Source organism: Crinia signifera, chromosome 1 (assembly GCF_055691185.1).
Source record: "Crinia signifera chromosome 1, ASM5569118v1, whole genome shotgun sequence".
Lineage (NCBI taxonomy): Eukaryota > Metazoa > Chordata > Amphibia > Anura > Myobatrachidae > Crinia > Crinia signifera.
The window spans coordinates 259,611,513-259,637,285 of NC_139217.1; the positions used below are offsets into that span (position 1 = coordinate 259,611,513).

General features: G+C 45.4%; 1 protein-coding gene across 1 annotated transcript; it reads right to left on the reverse strand.

Moving 5' to 3' along the window:
• Positions 1–525: 525 nt before the first annotated feature.
• Positions 526–25,773, reverse strand: LOC146028096 (mast cell protease 1A-like). The gene is made up of 5 exons (XM_083158296.1): positions 25,672–25,773; positions 16,681–16,834; positions 13,571–13,715; positions 3,352–3,603; positions 526–800 (listed from the first exon to the last, which is right to left on the reverse strand). The coding sequence occupies exons 1-5, from the start codon at positions 25,751–25,753 to the stop codon at positions 648–650; spliced, it is 786 nt and encodes a 261-aa protein (XP_083014422.1). The 5' UTR covers positions 25,754–25,773; the 3' UTR covers positions 526–647.

Below are 25,773 nucleotides of genomic sequence, written 5' to 3' on the forward strand. Positions count from 1 at the left end.
GGGGGGCAGCTGGCACCCTGGTCCTCGGCCCAGCCCGCCTCTGCTTGCACTTGTGGGCAGTAAGGGGCGTGGAGGGTGGGCGGGGCTAAAGTGCCTGTACAGAGTGCTATGGTGTGTGTGTGGGGGGGGGCGTGGTGTGCAGCCGTGGGGCGGTGTTTGGGGTGTGCTTGGGTGGACATGGGGAGGAGTGGGCGAGGAGGGGGCGGGAGCTCTGTGTAGGACGTAGCCTGTGTAGAACGTGGTAACACAGGTTCTACACTGTGGATAACGGTGGACGGGCCTGTCAATCACCCATGGAACCCTGCCAACCGTTAGCTACACTGCTTTTGAGTGACGGATCTGGCTAAATATATAAGAGATACCAGTTATACATGGATTTTCCTACTGGTTTAGCTGTGTGATAATCATCATGCAGATAGTTGCTTTCATGTCTTGATTAAGGCAGCCAATTATATTGTAAGTGCAGCATTTTATAAAGTGCTTGAAGGAGCATCACAGTACATTTCAGAAAAGGTTACACGTGAATAAACACAAACACATGCCTGTTTTTATATTACATGTAATGACTGTGACAAAATCTTACCCAAGCAAAGTATGAGAAAAATAATAGCACAATTTAGGGCACAATATCAGTTAAATGACTGCCCTTAATTATTCATGTCATTATGTTCAGATATGGTACTTGAGATCCACTCCAAGTAATTTGCAACTCTACAGTAGACACCGGGAGGATGATCAAATCCAAATGATACTACACCTTCCTGAGTCTGTCCACAAATAAGAGGTCCCCCAGAGTCTCCCTGAAATGACAGGATTCAAAAATACTATATCTGAGATGTGGTGGAAATAATAGTAATAATTAATAATAGCAATAATAATAATTAATAACATATGTATACTATAACTAACTTAACAGAAATGTTCCAAAACAACTCGCCATACTGTCTTTTTGTGACATCATTAATTTAAATTTCACTTTCATACTTTAGTGAATTGGCTCCTGTATGATACATTAGAACTAAAACTAAAAAAAAAAGCTAATACAGTACAGTACTTCAGTTTATTCATGTTAGGACAAAGGCAAAATATCAGGAAGTCTATGAGTCATATATATGGGGAATTTTCCTTAAGACTGGTATGTACACTAATAACTGGAAATAGTTGGAAACTTTTGCTTAGTAAAAATCATTTCATACTTGCTAACTTTTTAGGACTCCTCTCCGGCAGTCCTAAAAAGTTGTCAAGATGCTGCAGTCAACTTTATTTGATTTCCATCACCTGTGTTTAATCAATTAATTAATTAATTAATTAATTAATTAAATCATTCATGAGAAAGGTGTTTCACAGGGGTGTAATTCCTAGAGACAATGGAGTCTTTCTGGGCTTCAAGCCTTGAACATGCACAGTGGGAGCCAAAGGTGACCACTGCTCGTCCAATGAAGCTCTGCCAATTCTCTGTAGGCTCCAATCCCTGTAGACCGGCTGAGAGTGTGTATATATGTATGTATTGCATACACATGCACACACCATGTTTGGTTTCCTGTTTTTTAAGGGGGGGGCACCAAAATCCAACTTGCCTCCAGGCAACTGGGGTGAACTTACGCCTCTGGTGTTTCACCATAAGTGGCACAATTATACATTATGGAAGGGGTTATATTAAAGAGTCTGAGAACAACAATATATAGCACCAATGATATATGCTTAAAATAATTTAAAACAACTTATCTGGCTAAAATAAATGTCCAAAATTGATATTCTATCCCCTAAATAAGAACCAGTATTGATAATATACTTTGATTCTAAATATTGCTTGGAGTGTTGATCTGTTCCATTAGACATCTTTTGATGTATTACATACTAAAGAACCCTTTTACTTAAGGGCAATACACAATGGGCGAGTTTCACCAAACTAAAAATGCCGTAAAAACCCTGTTTTCTGGGTTTTTACCACATTTTCATATGCAGCAAAGCCCCACCACCAGTTCTTGATGGCGTAACCCCATGGAAGACTATGGGCTTCTCTTCGCGTCCCCTGCCGCCCCGCGCCCCCCCATCCGCGCTGCCCTCCCTCACCTGTGTCCGGGCAGCCTCCTGCTGTGCTGCCCAGACCATTGATCTTGTCCTCCCTGCACAGCTTCTGGGTGCAGGGAGGAGGTAGAGGAGCCCTCTCACAGCCGGCTGAGGGTTCAGGGAGGGTTGGGGGGACCCGCAGCACATCGCTGGCCATCGCCTTTGCGTTAATAATCGCATATGTTACTGCATATGCGATTATTAACAATGCGAGTGCCGGCGATGTGCTGCGGGGGTTATTGGAGAATCTCGCCCATTGTGAGATATTGATTATGGCCAACTTTGACTATGTGATTTCCCCTTGAAGTGCATGGAGCTGATTTTTGGCTGCATATACTTTCGATTTTGACTATGTGCACTTTCTGTTTTGACTGTGCTATTTGGTCTATGGCCGAATACACTGTATATGACATAGTCAAAATTGCTTTGTCTGCACAGTCTATTTTCACTTGTGTTACTGACCTCATTGTGCTGTGCATCGGTATCACAAGCAGTACAAACATTGTGCGATTTTGGCTAACTTTTCTTACAATTTTGACTATATAGTCAAATCAGAAGCTAAAATTATACCATGTGTGTATGTATGTCACTTAAAGTACAGTACATTTAATTGTTACTTCAGTATTATCCCTTTGAGTGCCAAGTGAATTTGCCAAATTTGGGGCGGGATGTATTAAAATACATTGCCGCCCCTCGCTGTGATGTGGTGTGCGCGGGGGTCTCTGTTACCTCCCCGGACGCCTCCTCCTCCCCTCACACTGGGAAGCCTAAATAGGCTGTCCCCGGCACCTCCTCCTCCCCTGCAGCCAGAAGGGCGTCCGGCTGCGTTGCTAGTGGGAGGAGGTTACCTTCCTGGACCTGGAGGAAGGTAAGCCAGGGGGAGGGGGGTCAGCATATGCAGTGGGTTATGGCGGGCGGTGATAGAAGCCCATTGGCGAAGACGGGGGTGGCCGGGTTTTAGTACATATGCAAATACTGGGGGGGGGGGGGGGTACCACATTTTTACCTTAGTACATCCCGCCCCTTGTGTGAAAAGTGCCAAGCAAACATATTTATTCATCATAATGACCTGTAATGTTTACTTTATATAGAAATATATAGTCTTTTTGTACACAACATTTTTTAATAACATTATATAACAAATGCAGGCGATGCTGGCATTAGCAGATATTTTATGCATCTCTCACAGAGATGTTGGCACTCAAAGGGTTAAAGCACATGACATTTATATTTATTTGTTCCCTCCTCAGCTTATTAGATATAATGATTGAGACCCTTTACCTGACTGGAGTCTCTGAGTTTGTGTATGTTTCCAGCACAGATCATCCCATCATTCAACGCAGGATAGAAGCGACGACACAACCTGCGACTCACGATAGTTATATTAACTTCAAATAATTTGTCAGTGGAATGCATCTTGTCAATTAGTCCCCAGCCAGCGACACTGCAGGGGGTATTCTGTGGTAGATCATTGTGGCTGGTGGGAAGTGGAATGGTCTGAACATAGTGGTTAATCTGGGCTCGCGACGACAACTGGTGAGAACAGATATGAATGAGTTAGTAATGGTTCGTTGTTATGGTTATGAGTATATGATATTATAATTCAGGCAATATAAAAATGGTTGTCTACTGCAATGGTAGGGTACTACCCAGAACCCAGCTAATACCTGTATATAGATACAAATTATACCACTTTTACAATGCCAAAAAACCCCAGAGCTAGGTGTATAAGGGTCCTCGAAACGGTGTCCAATGACCTGGGATTCCAACCCAGGTAATGAGCAGGGCAGTTGGATCCATGACGGATCGAGGTATCTATGCAATGTAAATGGGTCATCCAACCTGGGTCCCATTACAAGCATAGAAAGAGCCGGCACACTAGTGCTTGGAGTTATTATGTTCAAGAACTGGCAAAAACTTATATACTGAACCCACAAGCAGTGTACATGGCACCAATTTGGGATTATCCCAGATCAAAGTACCAGGGTTTGTGTTCAAAAACCCGGAATTTAGATGTAAAAGGGGTATTACATTGTGAGACTTAAATCCAGGACCAGATTAAGCCTTCAGGGGGGCTGGGAATACTTTAGACAGAGGTCTCAGAGACAGAGGTCCCACTTGTCATTACTGGCCGCAAACTGCGCGGGAGAATATTACACAGTCAAAACACAGAGAAAAGGCAGTATAAACTTGGTCAATGGGTAACTGCAGGGTGGGGAGGGGGGTTAATATAAACATAAATATATATATATATATATATATCTCAAATACCACATGAAAAGTCTGTGGTTGTCCCTCTGTACCTTACTCTGTAGGAGCCCTGACAGGCTCAGCGCTGCCTCTAATTAAAACCTTCCCATGACGAGACCACTGCTGCTGCTGTCCTCCATGGGCCTGAGAAGCATATGATGAGCTCCACCAAGCAGAGCTCAGCACAAGCCTCTCAGCCTCTGACCTCTTGTGCAAAGTCTGGTGGGACTTAGTCAACTCCCAGTAATGCACTGCACACTTGTATAGTCAGTGTGCCTTGGCTCCCAATGCTCAGCACCATTAATCATTGTCACATTGGCAGATAGGCGAAGCTGCAGCACTACCCCACTCCCATGCACAAAACCTTTAGCTAAAAAAATTATTATTTTTTTGTTTGTTAAAATATACATGCCAACCACAGGGGGCCCCTAGTGCATTTTTTCCTAATGATGTGCAATTTTTTTAGACTTGGAAGTGTGCGGTATTTAGTAAAAAAAAAAAAATGCCATCCAGCCCCGGGCTTGTTAAGCTGGTCCTGATTTCAAAAATACGGGGGACAAAATGTGTAGGCGTCCCCCATATTAAAGAAAACAGCACCAGGCTCTGGGACTGGTCCTGGTTCTAAAAATACTGGGGACAAAATAACTGGGGCCTCCCATATTTTGGAACCAGCACCAGGCTCCAACAGCCAGCGGTGTCATGCCACAGTCGGGGGGCACTTTTTATACAAGGTCCCCCGCTTACCATGCGCACTACTGTGGCTGGTCAGTCCTGGACGGCCCATTAAGGGGTTTATTCTAGTTCATTCTTTCTGACAAAATCCTTCTTAGATGGACAAAACCATGTGCACTGCAGGGGGGCAGATGTAACCTGTGCAGAGAGATTTGGGTGAGTTTTTTTGTTTCTGTGCAGGGAAAATACTGACTGCATGATTTTACACTGCAATATAGATCTCACTTTGAAGAAAAACCCCACCCAAATCTAATTCTCTCTGCACAAGTTACATCTGCCCCACCCGCAGTGCACATGGTTTTGTCCATCTAAGAAGGATTTTGTCAGAAAGAATGAACTAGAATAACCCCCTAAGTGAGGGTCCCCCATCTAATGCTGAGGCCCGGGCTGTCCCCGGCATCCCAGGGCTGTGGACAGTAGGCTGATAAGTGTAAATTGAGATTTAAAAAAAAATGCATTTTACAGAAGAACTACAAGTTCCAGAAAGCCTCCCCCGCATGCTGGGACTTGATAAACCACAAGTCGCAGCATGCACGGCATTAATGGGCCCCCTTAGACTTGTATATTACCTGTAAAAAGAATGTTACAATAAAGACACACACACACCAAGAAAGGTACAGCTTTATTACATTAATTTTACACCAATATACATTACCCTTTCTTGCTCCCACCCAGGTCCTCTACCACTGGTGAGCCTGGTCCCCTCACACTGACAGTGGAGAATGCTGTTGTCCTTTGTGGCATAAAATGTGTGGTATTATATGTAATAGGCATTACATTGTGTTGTATAATATGTAATGACCATTACGGTGCATGGAATAACGTGTAATGGGCATTACGGCATGTGATAAAATATGTAATAGGGGTACTCTTTACCTAGAACGGCGCCCGTCGCGGGCATCGCGGGTACATTTATGCCTGCCCGCGACGCGACCGACGCGATGCCCGCGATTTTCCCATTGAAAACCATGTTAAACCTGAAAAATCGCGTCGGTCGCGTCGCGGCCGGCCATAAATGTACCCGCGATGCCCGCGACGCGATGCTCCCGATTTCCCATAGGAAGCAATGTTAAAAGCCGCGATGGACCCGATTTTAGTGTTAAATGCCTCAATCCACCCGATTTGGCCATAGAAATCAATGTTAAATGGGCCACAGAGCCCATTAACCCTTAAATGTCCCCCAAAATTTTTTACGCCACCACACCATCCACGCCAACCCGAAGCGTGGCGAGCGCAGCGAGCCCGCGAGGGGCGGCGGTACGCGTCCTCCGACCTTTTCATGCCCTACTATCCACGTCGGCGTGGAGTTGAGAATAGAATAGTGTGGCGAGCGCAGCGAGCCACCGAGCCCGAAGCGTGGCGAGCGCAGCGAGCCCCGCGAGGGGACGCGGATACCTTCACAGGTAAACGCGTCCCCTCGCGGGCTTCACAGGTGTCCGTGGCCACGCGGACACCTGTGAAGCCCGCGAGGGGACGCGTATAACTGTGAAGGTATCCGCGTCCCCTCGCGGGGCTCGCTGCGCTCGCCACGCTTCGGGCTCGGTGGCTCGCTGCGCTCGCCACACTATTCTATTCTCAACTCCACGCCGACGTGGATAGTAGGGCATGAAAAGGTCGTAGGACGCGTACCGCCGCCCCTCGCGGGCTCGCTGCGCTCGCCACGCTTCGGGTTCGCGTTGATCGTGGGGTGGCGTTAAAAATTTTGGGGGCCATTTAAGACTTCAGGGGGACTATTAGGGCTCTGTGGCCCATTTAACATTGTTTCCTATGTAAAAATCGCGGGCATTGAGGCATTTAACGCTAAAATCGCGGTCAATCTGCCTTTTTAACATTGTTCCCTATGGGAAAATCGCGGTAATCGCGGGTACCCGATTTTGATGTACCCGCGATTTACCCGCGATGCCCGCGATTTTACCCACGATGCCCGCGATTTCAATCGTGGGCGCCGTTCTAGGTAAAGAGTACCGTAATAGGTATTACGTGTATGGCATAGGGTGTACTGGGCACTATGGTGTGTGGCATAACATGTAATGGGCATTATAGCATGTAGTATAATATGTAATTGGTGTGTAACATGTGTAATAGGCATTATGGAGGAAATATGCGCAGCCACATTTCTGCGCATGTGCATACGCCAGGTGCGTACGGTTGGGGGGGGGATGGTGCGGTGGTGGATAGTCGTGTCATGGGGTTCCCGTTCAATACTCTTAATCCACATATAAGAGTATATACATCCATTTTCCTTTTTCCATCTCCCTTTTCAGCTTTACATTTTGTGAACTGTTGTTCTATTTACAATTTGTTAATTTTCTAATCCATGATTTTACTGAATGCTTAGTTTGGTATTTATGTAAAAGATCAGGGGCATATTAAGAGAGGAGGAGGCCCATGTGGTGTGCAGCCACCCATGGCCGGCGCCACCACTAGGCAGGTTTAGGCATTTGCCTAGGGTGCCGGCCACTGGAGGGCGGTAGTGAGCTGCAGGCCAGCAGCAGGAAAGCTACCGCAGACGAGACTGGAGAGCCGCCTGAGGAAGGAGAAGCTGCAGCATCAATCTACCAAGCAGGCGAGTGCTTCCCCCCCTCCCACACGCCGGAGCACCGTGTAAAACTCGCTGCCTCAGCCTGGTCGTCAGCAGCCAGGCCAGCGGCAGTCTTTGGCGGTGGACGGCGGACGCCCAGGCCCCCAGCCCCCACCACCTAGTCAGCGTCAGCACTCAGCCTGCCTGCCCCCCCTGCAGTCCCCTCTCCCCTGTAGCGGCCGCACACACACACCCCGGAGCAATCCGCTGACCCCCCCCCCGTGGAGAGCGCCTGCACCCCCGTTGGGGAGAGAGGGTGCGGGCGTGGCGGTCACCTTGGGCGCTAACAGGGCTTTCACCGGCCCTGCAGCCACCTCAGCCAGGCCGGACAGGGAGGCGCTCCGGGAGCGGCAGGATCTGATTGCTCTAGTGCTCAGAGCCTACTGCACACACGCAAACCTCCTAGAACTCAGTGACTTGATTATAATTTATATTTTTTTCAGTCCTAGAGCTGAAAACAACTAGATACATTTGTTTCCACTGAGATTCCTAGACATGACAATATATTGAGACAATTGTTTCTAGAATCAGATACAGCAGAATCTCAAATAATATCCCTTATAATAACCATACAGCATACTACTACGGTATTCTATAAAGGAAGCCTATATTATTATTGGTGTATATTCCATTGATTACACTACATAAAAAAGGTGTTCAGCTCTATACTTGAGGACTTATGCTTATAAACACCGGAAATATATTTCATCTGTAAAAAAATATAAATATGATCACCATACATACACATTGATAAATGACATTCAAGGAAGAGATTATTAACCTTGTTTGTGGAAGGACATTGCAGACTGACCCCTTTTCCTTAAAGGAATGCATTCTTCGCATTTCTTCACCATCTTTCTGAAATTAACTCCTAGATTTTCTGATTTTCTTGGCAACAATCAACTTCTTCCAGTGCTCATCCTCCAGGTCTCTTCCAGTACTCTACTCTGGGATTTCCCTCATCAGTCATCACCCTCTCCTGCTTTGCACTATTATTGTTATTACTCAAGTTATTCTACATAATATTCTCGTTATTCAGGTCTGTTATCTTCTCCTCAGTCATACATCATTGCTGGAGCTCCTTGACATTATTAAATGTAAGGAACGTATCATTTATTTGAGTATTCATTATGAACTTAATTTTTGTCTCTAAAGCTGTTATTTGGAATTCTATTTTTGCTTCTCTTGTGTACTTATGCAAAACAGCATTACTAAACCAGCTAACCCCACAGTCTCTGAGTGAGTCGTGGTCTCTACTCCTAACCCGCATCCATCCAATCCTATGAATTTGACACTAAGGTGTAAATTTACTAAGATGGGAGTTCTATTTTATTTATTTATTTACAGTTTCTTATATAGCGCAGCATATTCCGTTGCGCTTTACAATTGGAAACAACAGTGATTAAACAAACTGCGTAGATACAAACTGACATGGAGGTAGGAGGGCCCTGCTCGCAAGCTTACAATGTATAGCAGTGGTTACCAACCTGGGGTACTAGTACCTCTGGGGGTACTCTGCAGACCAGTTGGGGGTACTTGGAAATAATATTGGTAATGGCGGAAGAAGAAAAAGTCTCCCAATGGCAAAAGAAGTCTACCGTTGACATGGAAACAAGCCACGTTGTGTTAGTTCCCATTCCATCTGCAGCTTCATCAGCGTCTCCTCGTGCTTTTCCCCAACCAGCAATTCACTGAAAGCTAACTGTGAACATCTGCCCCACACTGACATGGGTGGAAGAAGCATTAATCCTACAGGTGTTAGCGGGAACTCTGGAGACAATACACAGCCAGCGGCCAGACAAAGACGGACCTGATTCCTGACCATATACTAGTCCACGGCTACTCCTTAATATTAGGACACGCATACTGCTCACTTCCACTCATAAGTACTGTGGAAATTTCAAATTGACAGGAGGGGTACTTATAAATAAAAAGCCTAATCAAGGGGTATGGGAGAGAAAAAAGGTTGGGAACCACTGATCTATAGGGATAATAGGAGGGATACATGAGGATAGAATTCCATAGCATGGCAGTCCCACCAGATTACTAGACGGTCCTAAGAATGCTACTGGAGGTTGTGTGGGGGTCCTGAATATGATAAGCTAGCCTGAAGAGGTGACTTTTCAGGGAACGCTTGAAAGTTTGGAGGCTAGAGGAGAGTCTTAGTGTGCGTGGAAGGGCATTCCATAAGGTCGGTGCTGCCCGACAAAAATCCTGCAAGTGTAAGTGGGAGCAAGTAATGAGTGTGGATGAGAGACGCAGATCTTGTACAGAGCGGAGAGGTCGGGTGGGGATATATTTTGAGATAAGCCAAGAGATATAAGTCGGTGTAGTCAGAGTGATGGCTTTGAATGTAAGTAGAAGTATTTTATATTGAATGCAGTAAAATACAGGCAACCAATGGAGGGACTGACAAAGCGGATCAGCAGACGATAAACTAACCAGGAAGATCAGCCTCGCAGCTGCATTCAAAATGGATTGTAGCGGTGAGAATCTTTTCTTGGGAAGACCGGTAAGGAGGCCATTGCAGTACTCAATACGTGAGATAAAGAGAGCATGGATTAGAGTTTTTGAAGTGTCTTGTGTAAGGCATGGATGAATTTTGGATATGTTTTTTTTAGATGCATGTAACATGATTTAGAGACAGGTTGAAGTTGGGATGTTGCCCGTAGCAACCAATACAATAATTTTTCTTATTTATTTTAACACCTTCTAGAAGATAATAGATACAATATGATTGGCTGCTAAGGGCAATACCATATTCAGTTGAACTCCTAGCTTAATAAATTTGCCCCTAAGGGCCTTATTCAGCTTCAGTCGCTGAAGTTTGTAAATTGCTATTTGGCTGGGCGCACGCTTGAGCCCTGAAATTGCAGTCACATGTGACCACAGTATTAGTGCCAATGGGGGGTGGTTATCAGCATTTTGTGTGCAGGGACATAGCAATGTGGGGCATGGTCCAGACATCGCAGGCATTTCCAAACTGATTGACCTCATACACCGTCGCTGACACCCTAAATATGGCGCTCAGGCACCTGCCTTCACAGCTTGGCTGCACAGGTAGGGGGCTACCATAAACATGAAACACACACCTTTTAGCAGGGGGGGGGGTCCAGCATATGGGGTGGCCTTGCTTTAATTTGGGTTTATGTACAAACTTGCACATTCAGAACCCTATGATGCAAAATTGTATGAAATAGCGTACACCAATTATTTGCTACAGATCCTGCTAGTACTTGGGCAAGACCTCTTACAGTCATGGCATTAACCCTATAGTACTAGGGGTTATTCAGAGCTGATCGCACGGCTATGAATTTGCAGGCAATAATCGATTGACTGCACATCGAGAGGCCATCCTGCAATAAAATTCTGCTCCTTTTTTATCGCTGGCTCTACACAAGGTGATTGACAGGAATTTGGCATTAGGGGTAGTAACCGGCCATTTTTTGGGAGTGTCAGGAAATTGCAGGCATGCCCAGGTGTGTGAAAGTTTGTTTACATCAGTTCTGGGCCCGATCAGGCTTCTATCGCACCGCCTGAGTATGTCCTGGGCTGCGCACTGGAATAGTAATGAAATGGTGCACGGCTTGCATATAGATTTGCTGCTAATAACAGGACTGTGATATTTTCATAAGCTTCTTACAAGGTTTGCAGATCAATTTGCAGGCTTGCGCATAGCGGGATATCAGTCTGTAATTTACCCCACACTTTGGACCAACTGAACTGGAGGTTCTCTCCTTTCAATTGCTCAGGCCGATAAAAGACCATGTGCAATAGAACTCCTGGGTAGGGATGGATATTGGAAGCCGGCATTGAATGGTTGCCGGGTTTCTGAAATTAAATCCAGCTATGCAATGTCTACTAGTCAAAGCATTGCAACCAATCGATGGTATAACCATCGTATGTTCTATTATGCACAGAAGCATTCAGAGTCTCTCATTTGTGCACATTAACTGAGCTGTGGAAACTACTTCCGGGTTTCTGCATCTGCACAGAAGTAGCCATCCATTGGATGGGCATCAGAAAGCTGCTTCCAATGGCTGGCAACCATGAAATACACATAATTCAATGGAAAGAAAATACTTCCATCAAATGTGGATCATTGGTGGTTTCTAACTATCAGCTTCCGATGTCCAGCCCTACTTCCAGGTCTTTCTTCGCATGGGACAGCTCTTAACAGAGAGGCAACTGGACAGATGCCAGTATGCAGATGAAAGAGGTGGTATGTATTGCATTATTTATATTACAATTGATGCACCCTACCCATAAGTAGGTATGGATATGCAACATTAAGACTGGGCTGCAGTGATCAAAATCTAAAAGTATGTTGGTGGAATGGAGAGGGAGAGTGTTGGAGGTACGCCTCAGTTCAGTAAATAGACAGCCAATAGGTTGTCCCCATATAGTTGACATGCAAATGGTCGATACAAGTTTCTGAGGTGTTATTATGTATGTTTCAACATATGTTACCCTATTAGTGTGTACCCCTTTAAGGATTGCTTTGCCACGGCAAGGAATTTTTTTTTTAAATTGTGTTGAACATTTGTACAGTGTACATTGTACAGTGTTTTTTTAATCTCCTTGGTAAAGAGGCGCAGGAAGCATTATAGCCGCATGATATGTTCACTATAATACATCTAACACTGTTGTCCAGTGTCCGGAACCTGATTGTGGGAGGGGATGGTACTTGTTTCCTAGCATGTCGCCCGTCGTGCTTAATCGCATACCTTAAGGTAACTTAAGGTATACGATGGATGCGATGGACGCGTTTTTCTGTCATTTTTCATCCATTATTGACGGCAAGGGTGAAATCGCATTGATCGCGTCCATCGCATGCCATTATAATGGCATGCGATGCGACCGACGCGATCAAAGCGATTTACATAGGGATCAATGTTAAATTACCTGTCAATGATAAAATTGCGTTGATCGCGTCCATCGCATGCCATTATAATGGCATGGGATGTGACGACGCGATCAACGCGATTTTACATAGGGTACAATGTTAAATGGCCCCCAGACCCCATTTTTCATTGTATGCCCCCCCCCCCCCCCATTGTTAACACCACCCCACTATTGACGTCAACCCGAAGCGTGGCGAGCGGACGCGCATTACTTCACAGGTATTACGTGCCCCCTCGCGGGGCTTGCCACACTTCGGGCTTGGTGGCTCGCTGCGCTCACCACACTATATAAAATCAACTCCACGCCGACGTGGATAGTGAGGGTATGAAAAGGTCAGAGGACGCGTACCGCCACCCCTCGCGGGCTCGCTGTGCTCGCCACGCTTCGGGTTGGCGTCGATAGTGGGGTGGCGTTAACAATGGGGGGGGGGCATTTCACCCATACGGGGGGGTATGCAATAAAAATTAGGGTGTATGGTGTGTTTTACATTGGGACCAATGTAAAATTGGGCCTCAGGGACCATTTTACATTGATCACAATGTAAAATGCGATTTGGTTGCATGCGATGCGATCAACGCGATTTTTTAGGTCCCGATCAATACAATTAAAATCGCTGGCGCCGTGCTAGGAAATAAGTACCAAGGGGATAAACAAACATAAGACTCCCTGCAAATTTGCTTTTGTAAATTATGTTTAAATACACACTGTGGGCTTCAAAAGTGATACAATGGAGAGTGGTAAACAGCCAGCCAATCAACTCCTACCTGCCATATCACAAGCTGGGTTTGAAAAATGACAGATAGGAGCTGCTGGTTGTTTATTACTCTCCATTTTATCACTTTTTGAACCTTAGTACATCTGGCCCACAGTCTTTATTAAAGTGTGATTATACTGTGTTAAAAAGCAGGTTGTCACTTTTTATCCAGCACAAACCTAGTTGCCTTCATCCCATTGAGTGAATAGACCATTAAAACATATTGTATAGGCATTAAGTTAAAATTTGTTTAGAAAAAAGATAAATGTTATTCTTACCTTTAACAGCATGATATCATTAGCTGGAATCCCTGCTTCGTCATCATACTCTGGGTGAACGTGATAACTTTGAACCCCAAGGATCTGCTGTGTGTGTTCTGGTTGAGACACATCATGAGCTCCAAGGACAATTGTGGTATCGTGACTATATAGAGACAAGACCAGAGATTTACTATTGTTACATTTGTGTGTGTGTGCACTGGGAATTCTTGGAGTATTGGGGGCCCATTTATTAACATTTTGAATAAAATAATGTAAAAAAGGGTGTGAAAAAACTACTATTTTAGTTGCGCTGTTTTCCTGAAAAACTGCTTCAAACCTTTCAATTTTTTTTTTAATAAGCAGATTGCATTTTCAATTCTTATAATGGAATGGAAAATTTCATTGGGCCCTGTGATAAAAACACCAGCTTCAGCTTGTGAATCACAGGGCTCAGATGTGAATCCCTAGGCAGAGAAAGCTATGCGGTTAGCGGGCCACGGTGATCAGCTTTGTATGTCTGATGGCCACACAGCCTGATTACTGTGTACAAAAAATCATACCCACCTCCCCATGGTCTGGGATCATTGCTCTGATGAGGAAGGCTGGTCTCCTGGGCTTCCTGCTGCAGCACTGTGACTCTAGTGCAGTAAGGTGACAGTGCAAAGCGGTAGGTCACTTTACAGCATTGGGGTCAGACCGGCAGAACTGCTAGAGCCGAACGCCAGGGGTTGATGAGTATAAATCAGGGGGGGGGGGTACGCAAGGGGGGTCATCACAACAGGGAGAGGTGCCAGTGGTGCTGCATGCACAGCACAACCCTGGGGCATATTTTGTGAAAAATATCCCGATAGTGCTGCGGAGACCCATCACAGGGACAGAGCTTTATCGCAAGCTTTGTCACTGCATGCAATAATTGATAAATCCATGCGATGTATGCAATTATTGCGCTGTGAGTTTGGCCAATATTATCAAATCCGCATTAATGGGCCCCTTAGAAATGAAGTACAATTGCTTTCTGTACATAACATTAGATGCAGTTTAATTAACATTTTCACCTACAGTACTTTTGTAGAACTTAAGTATCAAGGCCATACATTATAAAGGTAAGACAGGGGATACCACTGAAATTTCCTGCATACCTTTATGTCCCGATTCATCAAGCCCAGAAAATACAACATTTTTCAGAGCTTGACCCTGTGAGCAGGATTCTTTTGCACGTGTGAGCCCCAACTAGGACGGGTGTGGTATATGGATCCGACAGTCAGGATCCTGACAGTCATTAGCCCGACGTCGGGATCCCGACTCGCCAAACTCAGACAGCACAGCGAGCGCAACAAAGCCCCTTGCGGGCTCGCTGTGCTCACCACGATGCGGGCACGGTGGCTCGCTATGCTCGCCACCTATTCTATTCTCCCTCTATGGGGGTCGTGGACCCCCAAGAGGGAGAATAGCCGGTGGCCATCGGGAACTCGGCTGTTGGTGTTTTAACAGTCAGGATCCCGACGTCGGGTAAATGACTGTCGGGATCCTGACTGTCGGGATCCTGACTGTCGGGAGCCTGTCCGGCACCCAACTAGCACATACAATTTGATTTGATTTTCTAAATGAATTTATCTTACATGGTGTTGCTGGATTAATATAACCCCAGTAGAAGAGGCCCAAAGAATATACTAATTGACACCAATTAACTTTTTGAACTGATACATTGGGCCCAGCGCTGTTGCAGTCCACACTTCTTCCTTTATGGGTATGTTTCTGGATTGGATATTAATACAGTGTTATGGGGCACACTAAGGGCCTTATTCTGATCGGTGAAACGTGTGTACGGTCCGTCACACCGTGCGTTTGCCGTACGCTCACGGTGAGCGCAAGTCCGCCCACAGAACAGCCGCACACGGACGGTCACAGACACCGACAATGGGGAGTGGCGTACACTTGAGGCTGAGATATAGGGAAGTGAATGAGAAGAATAGATGCAAGGATAGATTGTAGGTGAGTAAGAGAGCTGTAATTGAAAGGCAATGAGAGTGCTGTGAGAACAGGAGGGAGGAGGGCCCTGCTCTAAGGAGCTTACAATCTAGAAGGAGGGGGAGACAGACAGGTGACATGAGGTGCAGGTAAGGAGACCTGAGGCAAGAAGTGAGCATGGCAGGGATGGGCAGGAAATGAGGCAGCAGGTAAAGAGAATGGACAAAGTAGTCCTCTCCCTCCTCCTATCCTCCTCTCCCCCCCTCCAGAATAAGGCCCTTAGTAACAGATATTAAATATTGCTAATGCAAGCATGAAAATGTCCCGCATCAATAATAGAAATGCATTGTAGAAAATACACTATAGTCCTGTGCAGTAGTACAGGAGGAGGTGGGCCCAAAGGCAGTGTGGCCCACTGGGAGTTTCCCCTGTTCTGTGGGCCACTCCAACCCTGTATGTATATGTAAAGAATTCTCACAACAATTTGCTGCAGGGATAGCAAAACTCCTGAGGCTTACATATTGGATTTTCATCTATCATGAGAAATTAGCCGAATTACAGTACTTAATTCTTATAGTTTCGCACAATGTAGTAGTATTTTACACTATGGGCCATATGTAATATCCAACAATTTGCAGGAGCAAAAATGCAACATGATGGTCAATTGATATAAAGTGGCAATTAGTTTAAAGGCAAAACAAACCATTTCTAAGAATTATGTCACCGGAATCTTGCTGGCTAATGGCTATCATATTTGTCCGTGGGGGTTATTCTGATTCACTCGGAAAGGCACAATCACTCTCTAATGGACAAAACCATATACACTGCAGGTGGGGCTGATTTAACATGTGCACAGAGAGGTACATTTGGGAGTTTTATTGTTTCTGTGCAGGGTAAATACTGGCTGCTTTATTTTTGCAGTGCAATATAGATATCAGTTTGATGTATACCCCCCCACACCCAAATCTAACTCTCTCTTCTTATGATACATCAGCCCCACCAGAAGTACATATGGTCTTGTCCATTAGAGAGTGATTGTGCCTTTCTGAGTGAATCAGAATAACCCCCCCCCAATATGTAGCAGTATTGGTACCCTCTCTAGCTTACAGTTATGGAAAAATAAACTACTGACACTAGATAGAGTCTTCCCAGTCACTTACCTATAACAGTGGGCAGCAGACAACACCCACTGTGGATCAATAAGAGAACCACCACAAAAGGGTCTACCACTTTGACTACTTGTCAGGGATGCTATATAAGGCCTTGAGTGCGGTTTGGCTTCATCGCCTCCAATAATCCCATGGCGGATCTTCTCTGTAACATATACCAGGATTAGTTAATATGAATACTTCATGGACATACAGTATACTTATAGTAATTGATCTCTTAACCCTTTGTGTGCCAAGTGAATTTGTCAAAATAGGTGTGAATATTGCCAAGCAAACATTTTTATTTATCATAATGACCTGAAATGTTTACCTTATATAGGAATTATAATCTTTTTTTACACAACAGTTTTATTTGAATTCATATAGCAAACGTGAGAGACGCCAGCATTTTTAGCTGATATTTTGCATATCTTTCACAGAGCCGTTGGCATTTTTAGTGGATATTTTTGCACATCTCTCACAGAGACTTTGGCACTCGAAGGGTTAATCAATTTCATCCAGGTGAGTAAGAATTCTGAATTGTAATAAAAAGAAGGATCATTGTAGTGCTTCATTATTAAAGGTGCAAAAATGGACTGAGCCACTGCAACCAATCAGCGATTCTTGTGTATCTGTTTAAGTTTAAGTTAGAAAGAGAAAACACATTTCTGATACCTTATTATTATTATTTAAAGCAAAATTAGCAGAAATATTAAGCATCATAAGTGAACTTGCGCATGGTTAGCTAGATAAACTCCCATTAAATTTCTCAATCAGGAGCAAATAATTGATTTTGGTACAAGACATAAAAAAGTTGGTGTAATATCTGGGCACCCCATATTTTTATCGGGTCGATCGCATCGCATGCAACCAAATCGCATGCGATGCGATGGACCCGATTTTTACATTAGATCCAATGTTAAATGGTCCCTGAGACCCGATTTTACATTGGGTCCAATGTGAAATGCCCCCCAGACCCCATTTTTTATAAAAATCAACTCCATACCCACTTGGATAGTGGGGGTATGAACAGGGTGGGTATACAATAAAAAATGGGGTCTGGGGGGCATTTAACATTGGACCCAATGTAAAATCGTGTCTCAGGGACCATTTAATATTGGATCCAATGTAAAAATCGTGTCGATCGCATCGCATGTGATTTGGTTGCATGCAATGCGATTGACCCGATTTTTCCGAAAAAAAATCGGGTCCATCGCATCTGATTGTAAGCCTTAAGTTAAGGCATACAGTCAAAAAATTGGGCGCCCAGATAATACACAAGTACCAAAAGTTGTCAGAACTGGCTCTCAATTGTGCAAAAGTTGGAACTGGCTCTGCATCAAAATGTGATTTGCATGAGTTTATTTATTATTTTGTAATAAAGTAATTTCCAGTAAGTATAATTTGATGCTTTTTATAACAGGATAGGTCTGGTCTCCATACATTACAGCTGCGCTCGGCACACTGTTTTATTCTCCCACTAAGCCATAGTGGATGGTAGGGCATGCAATACCGCCTTGTTGGCACATGTTGGCTCAAAAAAGTGAAAAACTCATTTAGACCATTTGAATGTTGACCTAGTTATCATATTCCCTCTGCACAAGCCTAGTACGGCAGTGCAGCCTGAGTCTAAATAATAAACTTACATGCATCCATGGATCTATGATAGGTTGCCTGCATCAGGGATCCAATCAGCTGATCTGTATGGTCAGCTAAGGTGTCAGCCAGGAATTCACTGCTGCTTATCTAACTAAACAGCTTCAGCTGATCATTTTAAAACAGCAGACCTCTGATCAGAGGTCCCTGGGTGCAAGTAAGCTTTTTTGGTACTTATGTAGTATCTGGGCGTCCGATTTAGAAATCGGATCGGATCGCATCGCATCGCATGCGACCAAATCGTATGCGATGCGATGGTCAAGATTTTTTCCATAGGATTCAATGTTAAAATGGTCTGAGTCCATTTTAACATAGAATTCCATGGGAAAAAGGGGTCCTTTTCCTTTTCCCACTATCCAAGTGGGCATGGAGTTGGATATAAACCTGTGGCGAGCGTAGCGAGCCACCGAGCCCGAAGCGTGGCGAGCGTAGCGAGCCCCGCGAGGGGACACAGAATACTTTTTAAGAAATATGCGTCCCCTCGCGGGGCTCGCTTCGCTCGCCACGCTTCGGGCTCGGTGGCTCGCTGCGCTCGCCACACTATATAAAATCAACTCTATGCCCACTTGGATAGTGGGGAAATGAACAGGACCTTCTTAACATTGAATCCTATGCAAAATCGCATCGAATCGCATCGCATCGCATCTGATTGTATGCCTTAAGGTAAGGCATACAATCACAAAATCGGCAGCCCAAATACTACATAAGTACCGCTTTTTTATTTATTTTTTATTTACTATTATAAATATGTATTTTCTGAATGCATGCAGCCTGTGGTCAATCAAACACTGACGATGATCAGAGAAACTGGTTCAGGGCTCTGATAAGAAGGTCAGATGACAAGGTGGAAGAAAGTACGGCAAACCAACCAAATTCAATAATAACACCATCTGAAGATGATGATTGTGTTGACAGAGATAACGTGCCATGGGATATTATTACTATATGCTAAATAGGTAAAGAGCATGACATGACTGCAAAGCAATGTAATGACTATAATTTGAACAGTAATGCATCAACAATAGAATATATATATATATAGATTGCGATGTATGGCGGCACTTGGATGCCATCTAAGTGGCATGTGTCATGTGTCTTATTTAAACCCGAGTGCCACCGTACATCGCAATCTACACATGTGGAGGCTTACCTACACTAATGGAAGGCAACGGGGATTGTGCAGATTTATAGCGAGTGCCAGAGTTTGGATTCTATATATGTTTGGATTCTATATATATATATATATATATATATATATAAGCCAGCAGTGTCCCCGGCACTCCGTTGCCCCAAATCAAGGGGTATCTTTGCCCTGGTGCCTTCCGTTTGTGGCACAGCCACCGTAGATATCAGGCAGGTTATGGCGGCACTCAGAGATGGCCTCCGTCACATCCGTTGGAAGCGTCAGCAGAAACCGGAAGTGGGGGAGAAAAGTACTTATGTTAAATTTGGGGTAATTCTCACAAAAAGGTGAAGGGACCCATATTTAACCAATAACATACTGCACCAGAAGGCGCCCTCTCACTCTCTTTCCAGATCTTTTACTATAAGGTTCCCTGGAACAGGAACCAACAGGAGAGAAGCAGCCACTCTATAAAGAAGATAAGAGGAACTGGGCCTTACATATTGAATACTGACACATATAACTTACACTGACTTTTTTTAGGAAAGGGATAACATTTGGCGCCAATACCACAACTTTTTTACTGCTTATATATATATATATATATATATATATATATATATATATATATATATAGATATATATATATATATAGATATATGTATATATATATATATATATATATATATACATATATAGATAGATAGATATAGCAGGGAAAGAAAGACTAGCACTCCTGGGCAGGGGCGGATTGGGAATTAAAACCAGCCCGGGAAAAATCTTGAAGCAGCCCTAAGAGGGGGGGGGGGGAGTGTTGTTGCGCGCCGGAGGCGCGTCCGAATTTTTAGGGGGTGTGGCCTATCAATATGGGGGTGTGGCCTATTCCAACAAGGCCACGCCCAATTTTTGCCGCTGTGAGGGCATGGCTAGTGGCTCTCTTAGCTGCTGGCTATGTCCCCAGCCCCTCAGGCTGCAGAATAGGCGCATGCGTACAGCGTTTATTCTACAGCCTGTGGGGCTGGGGAGATAGAGATGGGGGGGGGGGGGGGGGTGACAGGGGGTCTCCCAACACAGTAGAGTGGCAGGGTGGAAGAGGATGCAGGGAGGGAGGGGGGGATGGAGGGTGCCGTAGAATGCTGGGAGGGGAGATGCAGAGTGGCTGAGAACGAAGGGAGTGAGGACTTACACAGGGTGGCACAGGACGCAGACTGTGAGGGGGCATGGTGGCACAGGATGCAGGGTAGGAGGGGGGATGCAGAGTGGCAGGGGATGCAGGGAGGGGAGTCACAAAGTGGTGGAGGAGACAGTGATGCCCATTATAGATATGCCATACACCGTGATGCCCATTATACATATGCCACACATCCTGATGCCATTATACATATGCCGCACACCGTGATGCCCATTATACATATGCCACACACCCTGATGCCCATTATAGATATGCCGCACACCCTGATGCCATTATACATATGCCGCACATCCTGATGCCATTATACATATGCCGCACACCGTGATGCCCATTATACATATGCCGCACACCGTGATGCCCATTATACATATGCCGCACACCGTGATGCCCATTATACATATGCCTCACACCGTGATGCCCATTATACATATGCCTCACACCGTGATGCCCATTATACATATGCCGCACACCCTGATGCCATTATACATATGCCGCACACCGTGATGCCCATTATACATATGCCACACACCGTGATGCCATTATACATATGCCTCACACCGTGATGCCCATTATACATATGCCACACACCGTGATGCCCATTACACATATGCCACACACCGTGATGCCCATTACACATATGCCTCACACCGTGATGCCCATTATACATATGCCGCACACCCTGATGCCATTATACATATGCTGCACACCGTGATGCCCATTATACTTGTGCCGCACACCATGATGCCCATTATACATATGCCACACACCGTGATACTCCATTATACATATGCCGCACACCGTGATGCTCCATTATACATATGCCACACACCGTGATGCCATTATACATATGTCACACACCGTGATGCCCATTATACATATGCCGCACACCGTGATGCCCATTATACATATGCCACACACCGTGATGCTCCATTATACATATGCCCCACACCGTGATGCTCCATTATACATATGTCACACACCGTGATGCCCATTATACATATGCCGCACACCGTGATGCTCCATTATACATATGCCACACACCGTGATGCTCCATTATACATATGCCACACACCATGATGCCATTATACATATGCCACACACCGTGATGCCCATTATACATATGCCACACACCGTGATGCCCATTATACATATGCCGCACACCGTGATGCTCCATTATACATATGTCGCACACCGTGATGCCCATTATACATATGCCCCACACCGTGATGCTCCATTATACATATGTCACACACCGTGATGCCCATTATACATATGCCGCACACCGTGATGCTCCATTATACATATGCCACACACCGTGATGCTCTATTATACATATGCCACACACCATGATGCCATTATACATATGCCACACACCGTGATGCCCATTATACATATGCCACACACCGTGATGCCCATTATACATATGCCTCACACCGTGATGCCCATTATACATATGCCGCACACCCTGATGCCATTATACATATGCTGCACACCGTGATGCCCATTATACTTGTGCCGCACACCATGATGCCCATTATACATATGCCACACACCGTGATACTCCATTATACATATGCCGCACACCGTGATGCTCCATTATACATATGCCACACACGTGATGCCATTATACATATGTCACACACCGTGATGCCCATTATACATATGCCGCACACCGTGATGCCCATTATACATATGCCACACACATACATATGCCACACACCGTGATGCTCCATTATACATATGCCCCACACCGTGATGCTCCATTATACATATGTCACACACCGTGATGCCCATTATACATATGCCGCACACCGTGATGCTCCATTATACATATGCCACACACCGTGATGCTCCATTATACATATGCCACACACCATGATGCCATTATACATATGCCACACACCGTGATGCCCATTATACATATGCCACACACCGTGATGCCCATTATACATATGCCGCACACCGTGATGCTCCATTATACATATGTCGCACACCGTGATGCCCATTATACATATGCCACACACCATGATGCCATTATACATATGCCACACACCGTGATGCCCATTATACATATGCCACACACCGTGATGCCCATTATACATATGTCGCACACTGTGATGTCCATTATACATATGTCGCACACTGTGATGTCCATTATACATATGTCGCACACCGTGATGCACCATTATACATATGCCACACACCGTGATGCACCATTATACATATGCCACACACCGTGATACTCCATTATACATATGTCACACACCGTGATGCTCCATTATACATATGCCGCACACCCTGATGCCATTATACATATGCCACACACCCTGATGCCATTATACATATGCCGCACACCCTGATGCCATTATACATATGCCGCACACCCTGATGCCATTATACATATGCCGCACACCCTGATGCCATTATACATATGTCGCACACCGTGATGCCCATTATACATATGCCGCACACCCTGATGCCATTATACATATGTCGCACACCGTGATGCCCATTATACATATGCCGCACACCCTGATGCCATTATACATATGCCGCACACCGTGATGCCCATTATACTTGTGCCGCACACCGTGATGCCCATTATACATATGCCACACGCCGTGATGCCCATTATACATATGCCGCACACCCTGATGCCCATTATACATATGCCCACACCGTGATGTCCATTATACATATGCCCCACACCGTGATGTCCATTATACATATGCCCCACACAGAGATGTCCATTATACATATGCCACACACCGTGATACTCCATTATACATATGCCACACACCATGATGGCCATTATACATATGCCACACGCCGTGATGCCCATTATACATATGCCGCACACCCTGATGCCCATTATACATATGCCCACACCGTGATGTCCATTATACATATGCCCCACACCGTGATGTCTATTATACATATGCCCCACACAGAGATGTCCATTATACATATGCCACACACCGTGATACTCCATTATACATATGCCACACACCATGATGGCCATTATACATATGCCACACGCCGTGATGCCCATTATACATATGCCGCACACTGTGATGCCCATTATACATATGCCACACCGTGATGCTCCATTATACATATGCCACACGCCGTGATGCCCATTATACATATGCCGCACACCCTGATGCCCATTATACATATGCCCACACCATGATGTCCATTATACATATGCCCCACACCGTGATGTCCATTATACATATGCCGCACACCCTGATGCCATTATACATATGTCGCACACCGTGATGCCCATTATACATATGCCGCACACCCTGATGCCATTATACATATGTCGCACACCGTGATGCCCATTATACATATGCCGCACACCCTGATGCCATTATACATATGCCGCACACCGTGATGCCCATTATACTTGTGCCGCACACCGTGATGCCCATTATACATATGCCACACACACGTGATGCCCATTATACATATGCCTCACACCGTGATGTCCATTATACATATGCCACACACCGTGATACTCCATTATACATATGCCACACGCCATGATGCCCATTATACATATGCCGCACACTGTGATGCCCATTATACATATGCCCACACCGTGATGTCCATTATACATATGCCCCACACCGTGATGTCCATTATACATATGCCCCACACAGAGATGTCCATTATACATATGCCACACACCGTGATACTCCATTATACATATGCCACACGCCGTGATGCCCATTATACATATGCCACACGCCGTGATGCCCATTATACATATGCCGCACACTGTGATGCCCATTATACATATGCCACACGCCGTGCTGCCCATTATACATATGCCGCACACCCTGATGCCCATTATACATATGCCCACACCGTGATGTCCATTATACATATGCCCCACACCGTGATGTCCATTATACATATGCCACACACAGATGCCCATTATACATCTGGCCCACACCGAGATGCCCATTATACATCTGGCCCACACCGAGATGCCCATTATACATCTGCCACACACCGTGATGGCCATTATACATCTGCTACACACCATGATGGCCATTATACATATGCCTCACAGTATGAACCTCTCTCTCACACTTTAGTTACCTTAAAATCAAGCTGGCTGGCACTTCATCTACTTCTTCCTTTCATTAGATGTGTGCTCCCGTGTAGCTCCGCCCCCTTCCACTCGTGTAGCCCCGCCCCTCAACTCCGTGTTGCTCCGCCCCCTTTCCAGTCCCTGCTGTCATGACTGATGACACATGAAAGTGGGTTGGAAGCCAGGGAGAGAGCTCTGTGCTGCCGGCGCTGCTGCCTCTAATGTAGTGTGACAGTGTACTGGCAGCCGGCAGCTACAGAGTCTGAGGACAGAAGCGGCCGGGGATGTACAGCAGGGAGAGAGCCTCCCTGCGCAACCATCCTCACAGTGAGTGCTTGCCACACACAGAACCGCGGGAGCAGCTGCGTGCGGTCGCACATGCGCACCAGCACTCCCGCGGCCATTTTTATTTCTGTAATAGCCGAGGCTGCCCGCAGCCATATTTGTTTGGGGCACAGTGCTGCGGCCACGGCCGCCCGTTAACCGCAGAGATGGCGGTCTGCGGCCCCGCCAATGGGGTGAGCGGCCTTTTAGTGACTATTAGGGGCCGGCCCACCGGGAAATGGCCCGGTTTCCCGGTTGGGCAATCCGCCCCTGCTCCTGGGTCTTGGTAAAAAACTTGTATTCAAATGGTGAAAAAAAACAACCAACGTTTCGGGGGCCCCGAAACGTTGGTTGGTTTTTTCACCATTTGAATACAAGTTTTTTACCAAGACCCCAGGGTGCTAGTCTTTCTTTCCCTGCTACATCCCCATCAGGACAGGCACCGGGGCGGATAACCAAAAGGAGTGAGTGCCGGGCCGCACTGCCACATATATAGATATATATATAATAGATAGATAGATATTTATATTATTGTACACATATACAGAACATAAACACACACACACTTTGGCTAAAGGATTCTCTAACATAGAGATATTGTACCTGAATGGTGGACATTGTGACGTGCAGACACCACTGTGATGAGAAGAGAAGACAAGAAGACCACAAGTATGACTTGCTCCATGTCTCAGACTATACTCCAGA

Coding starts and splice junctions, on each gene's coding strand:
- LOC146028096 (XM_083158296.1), bottom strand. CDS start 25,753: ATGGAGCAAGTCATACTTGTGGTCTTCTTGTCTTCTCTTCTCATCACA. Junction 16,835..25,671: donor TCACAATGTCCACCATTCAG/GTACAATATCTC, acceptor TATATGTTACAG/AGAAGATCCGCCATGGGATT. Junction 13,716..16,680: donor TCTGCTGCCCACTGTTATAG/GTAAGTGACTGG, acceptor GTCTCTATATAG/TCACGATACCACAATTGTCC.